General features: G+C 38.6%; 1 protein-coding gene across 1 annotated transcript; it reads right to left on the reverse strand.

Moving 5' to 3' along the window:
- Positions 1–850: 850 nt before the first annotated feature.
- Positions 851–2259, reverse strand: LOC120428493 (zinc carboxypeptidase A 1-like). The gene has a single exon (XM_039593509.2). It carries the CDS (start codon positions 2227–2229, stop codon positions 952–954), a length of 1278 nt encoding a protein of 425 aa, XP_039449443.1. The 5' UTR covers positions 2230–2259; the 3' UTR covers positions 851–951.
- Positions 2260–5745: the final 3486 nt, after the last annotated feature.

A 5745-nucleotide genomic window follows, 5' to 3' on the forward strand; every position in this document is an offset into this window, starting at 1 on the left:
TAAGTATTTAAGTATTTAAGTATTTAAGTATTTAAGTATTTAAGTATTTAAGTATTTAAGTATTTAAGTATTTAAGTATTTAAGTATTTAAGTATTTAAGTATTTAAGTATTTAAGTATTTAAGTATTTAAGTATTTAAGTATTTAAGTATTTAAGTATTTAAGTATTTAAGTATTTAAGTATCTAAGTATTTAAAATATCTGAAATAGCTGGACTAATAAAAAATCTAGCAAGAATAATGTTAATAAGGAAAATTCTCGTATGTTTGGCAGGTTAAGCACTCGCTCCTAACTCCATCCAATTTGCTGATTTTCACTATTTTAACAACTAATTTTGCACAACTTTTGATAAAAACTTGCTTGTTCACTTCTTATTGGGCTAAAATCATTCGATTTCAGTGATCGAATGTCAATGTGCTGAAATGGCAACATTAGAGGCACGCTGGAATTAGATGCTGTTTAGTTGTTGAAGTACTTCATTGATTTTTTTTTCAAATTTCCTAAAATCTAGCTATATTTTGTAATTTTCCCGATAAATCTTCTTTCCGTGTTGAGTTCGCTGGTTTAAATTCCGAAGTGAACTATGAGAAACCAGGATGGCTATTTCGAGCAAAACAATGGAAATGGGTCATAGGCGATTTGTGAACAAGCAGTGCATCACTTTCTCGACAGTGAATGTTTTTACTAAGAATAAGTTGGATGGAATCTTAGTTTATAAAACCTCATTAGCCCATTCACAATGTTTTGCTTGATTTGTACTTTAAACTCTCTTCTATTGATAAGGCATTCAAAAAGCGGCATTATCCGCTACCAACCCAGCTGCAGTAATTAAGCAAGTCAAACACTCCATATTATTTAGAAAACCACTTCAAACTTTATTGCTCGTCAATTCTCTTCTACCACAATGATGCCGTCATAGCGTTTCGAGTGCACGAATCACACGAGCTCTAGTCTAGTTCTGGAAGTACCCCCGCTTGGCCGTTTCCTCCAGCAGTGTCACCAACGAGTCCAGCGTTTCCTCTCCGGTTGGAATGATCTGGCTCGGTGGCAGCACGAATCCATCCCAACTGTCATCGCTGGGTCGAAGTTCGTAGGTGTATGCGATTTTGACGTCCTGCGTTCCGTATGCCCAGTCCACGCTGGACCCACTTGCAGGGTAGATGGCATCGTAGACGTTTCCGTACGTGTAGTGGGTTCCATATCGCTTGGCCAACGAGGTTATGGTAGCTTCAGCGATCTCGGTCAGGTCATCGTGGTTTGGCGTGTGCTCTCCAGTGTGTCCGTACGGGTACAGCAAAAGCTGGGAGTACGAGTGGAATCCGATGTAGGCCTGGATTTTTCCCTTGAGCGAAGCGATGTAGCTGGACAGGGTCTTGGTCTCGACTTCCGAGAACGCGCTCGGTCCACCATAGGTCTCTGACGAACAACGGTTTGATGTTCCCTGTTCAGCCCAGTGGAAGCCCCAGTTACGGTTCGGATCAGCACCGAAGCATCCTCCGGAGTAAGGCGTACGCGTCTTACGCCACATACGATCCTTCTCATGAGTGTAGACGTAGCCATCAGGATTGGCATTCGGAAAAACATACCAGTCGTAGTTCTCGGCGATGTTTCGTACAGCAGGATCTTGACTGGTCAGCAGCTCGTTCAGGATGTAGGTCACCGTCGCTGGAGAGATCCACTCACGTGCATGGATTCCTCCCTCGAGGAACACTCCCGGATTCCCAGATTTGTACGACACTTTAACACCCTTGATCGAGCGGTTCTCATACGAGTGTCCTCCCTCGATCAGCTCAACCTGCTCGTGCTGTGTAGCCACCTTATCCAACCAGTCGTAGATATCCTCCAGTCCATAGAACTCGTCCCAACCGAAAGATCCACCGCTCCTTCTCGATCTCATGCGACTCTTTTCCATATCGATCGATCGCTGCAAGTTCTTCTGGAGCACCCGAAAGCTGATCCCTTCACTCTTCAACACTTCAGCAAAGTCTGCAAGCTTGTGAGGGGCCACCACAATGTCCGAATGGTCACCCACTTTGCGGCCACTCTCCAGGAAGATGTAGCTATCGCTGGAATCCCTGAGCTCGTTCAAAACCTTAAGCTGGTCCACCGATCCGGTTGTCACTCGGTATACCCGATAGTTGTCGTATCGAGCGACCTCTCCGGCAGCTTCGATGGCTGTGAAGCAGAGTAGTGATGCTAGCAGAAGACCGAAAGCTAGTTGGGATGCCATTTTGGAGCACTGTTCGTTCGACACTGACTTCAATCAGGGATTTGTTTGATATTTATATCATCAAGCGGCTGGATTTGGAGTATTCGAAACATTCCAATCGTGCAGAAGCTATGGGAAGTTCGCTCGAGTGCTGGTTAAAGCTGTCGATAAGCCGTTGAAGTGGACCGTTTCAGTGCTTGTCACGCGCTGTACTGGAAAGGCCCACTGCCGTGGCCGATTCCGATAAGCTCATCTAATTTTCAAACTTAATCCATCGTTGAGTCAGCAGTGGACAGATCGTGCCTATTTCAAGATCGGTATGTTTTGAATTAGGTATTAAATTTAACAACATTGACTTATTACCCCTGATTGAATCTAAAAAACTGACTATGTTGAGCTTTCATTTTGTTTTGGTTTGGTTTGGTAGGAAAAACAGCTTTATGTGGATTGATTATTACTTCCTCCTTGGTTTAATCAAGGTCTCATTTTTTTTCAGCTTCCAAAACTCTGGACTAACGTACATAATTTTGAATTGATTCACCTGCAGCAGTAGCAATCAACATTTAGAGCGAGTTTTTCACCAATGTGTAACAGGTTGATCGAGGTGCTCCGATTTGGATGAAACTTTCAGCGTTGGTTTGTCTATACATGAGATGAACTCATGCCAAATATGACAATACTTCTAACTTACGTGAAATTGTCCGAGGATTCCGAATATGACAAAATTGAGACCAAAAAGTGCCGTCTTCTTGGCCTGCAGGGCAAAAACTAACGTTGTAAAATGTTTGTTCTAGAAAAATCGAAAAACTATGAGAAAAACTGCGATTGGCCAAAAAGTTAACATCGTAGGCTTATAGTCCAAGTAATTACCTATCTTTTGACCTGTGGGAGTATGGGTGTTTTAGGCTGTTGCAAAAAGATATTAAGGTTTTAAAAAAATCCATTTTTGACAGTAATTTGCAAAAGCTAAGAGAAAAAGTCGAACCAATCCTGGATGTCTATGGCACATTTTGAAGTGCTTCAAAAGACCTTTCGAATGCATCTAAGAGAGTTGGAATTGATAAAGTTTTACGGAAATGCGAGCAATTTTAAGACTTTTTAGGTTTTTTTGACCTCAAACTCAAAGCCCGTTTTACCCCACTTCCCTTTGTCGTAGAGGGCTCATATTTGGCATGAGTTCATCTCATGTATAGACAAACCAACGCTGAAAGTTTCATCCAAATCGGAGCACCTCGATACGACCTCTAGAACAAACCGAGCAATATTTACAAATACTGCCTCTTAAGTTTACATTCCCAACTACTGACATACTTTTGGAGTACAGGCGCGCAACCAATTATGTTGGAATTTATGCACCATGTAACAGTAGGGTGCCCAGAATATGGGACTTGTGTTTAAAACTTCCCTCCACAAGCTTAATATTGTTCACTGGGTTATATTTAGCCTCTAAGTTAAGTATGAGCAAAATTGGTCAACATGTTCCCATTTATACTTGACGTTGAAGTTTGTATCGAAAAAATGTATGAAAAAACTAATTTTACTACTTTTTCATCAGCAAGGTGTGTGTTGTTTTCATTTAAACATTTTCAAAAGTGAGATTCTCACATGAAATTTAATGCTCTACAACTTTGTTCAAAAGACTAAAGCTGTACAATTTGATCCTGACAAGTTTTTACAACTAAAAAATAAAAGGATATTTTTGTATTTATGAAAATATTTTTTTTTATCCATTTCCGGGTATCAATAGGCCAATCTTAAATAAATTTAATCAAAATTTTCTCATATGCTTAAAATAACCCAACAACATTTTTTGCTTGTGGAGCAGGGGGTCATTTTTTACTGGGCACCTTAATAGGCACATTTATTAACATAATAATTCTTGGGCGCATCAACATGATTTTAACTACACTGAAAAAAACCCGCCCGTGTGGATCAATCGGACCGCGCACTGGACTCACAATCCAGAGGTCGCCGGTTCGAATCCCGCGGCGGGCGCTCTAAAATTCTTTGTGTAAATATGGGTATTCGGCGCCGTCGCTCCGTGCCATACTTTCATACACTTAGGAGCCCAGGGCGGCGAAGTCCTTGTAGATAAAAAGGAAGACACTAGTGGTTGGTACTAGCAATGGTGGCCGACAGCTATAAAGTCAACTTCGTTTCGTCGTCGAAAAAAACCAATTCTCGAAATCGTGAATTAAATTCACAAATGCGAGAACCACGAAGGAATATATTCCTTCGTGGTTCTCACATTCCTTGAACTTAATTCACGATTACGAGAATTTATTTTTTTCTGTGTACCGTAAACCTGGGTGACATTAATAGAATTTCAATTTATTTTTGAAATATTTTCCAACTGGTAAGGTTTGTCTTAAGATTATTATTTTTAAAACATGTACTAGGGTAGGCCACACAAGGTACATGCACTATTTTTGATAAAAAGTTTTTGCAATAGTATTTAAAAAAATAGTTGCATTGAAAATTCTTATTTTGAATTGCGGGGTGACTTTGATAGTCATAGTTATTCTTGTAAAAATAAGATTCAGTGTGTTCAAATTTTATGTTTACGTCAAATGTACCATCACTAAGGTGTCTGATACAGCTTTTAAGAAAAAATCAATGTTTATAAATAGTTAACTAAGTTTATAAGCTTTTTAACAAAATACATATAAATTTTAGGTAAAATTGTTAAAAAGTCAAAATTTTGCCTAAAATTCGTTAAAACTAGTTTTGTTTATAAAATTATCGAATCATATTACACTCTAAACTGAAATCGAAGCAAGAATCAAAAGTTTTCACATTTTATATGACATTTGTTCTACTGAAAATGCCTATAGATTGGAAGATTTGTTCGAATTATGTTTCCAAAACACATAATATCAATTATTTACATACTTATTTTACCTTCTTTTAGTGGATAATTGTCCAAAGAATCCGAATATGCATTTTCCGATTCGAAATCATGTTCATTGAGAAAATCATGATACTTTCAGAATATTAAAATAATGCTTTTTATCAACATCAACTTTTTGTTAACTCAACTTTTAAACTTTTCAATATTTTATGAAAACTTCTTCTAAGAGTACTTTGAACACTTCTCTACCGTGGTCAGAATGATTCCATATCATTCCGTACGTATTTAATATGTACTCTTCATTTTGCGGAAAAATCTCAAACCTATCAAACTCACCCCGGCTATCAAAGTTACCCCGTTTTACGGTAATTACTTTCATTTGATAGTAACGCGGGGTAGTTAATCAATTAATAATTCTGCCGAAGAGAACAACATATGATATTGGCAGGAAAATGCCGAACTTTAACTGACATTTTTCGCAGAGTAACGGCAGATTGACTAATAATTTGCTGAGACTCGGGATTTATTTCTGCCGAGCGATAAGTTGTACTTGTTTTGGTGCAATTCTGCCGAAATTCTGATTGTGCAAGTCACCTTAAGCGCAGTCTGTACTTTATTAGTTATTGATGAATAACCATACGTCTCCATTCATTTGTGAAAAAATATCACCGCGATATTTTTTAGGA

Source organism: Culex pipiens, chromosome 2, assembly GCF_016801865.2.
Source record: "Culex pipiens pallens isolate TS chromosome 2, TS_CPP_V2, whole genome shotgun sequence".
In the NCBI taxonomy this organism is placed as follows: Eukaryota; Metazoa; Arthropoda; class Insecta; order Diptera; family Culicidae; genus Culex; species Culex pipiens.

Excerpts from the sequence above, each read along its gene's own strand:
- LOC120428493 (XM_039593509.2), bottom strand. The coding sequence starts at position 2,229 with ATGGCATCCCAACTAGCTTTCGGTCTTCTGCTAGCATCACTACTCTGC.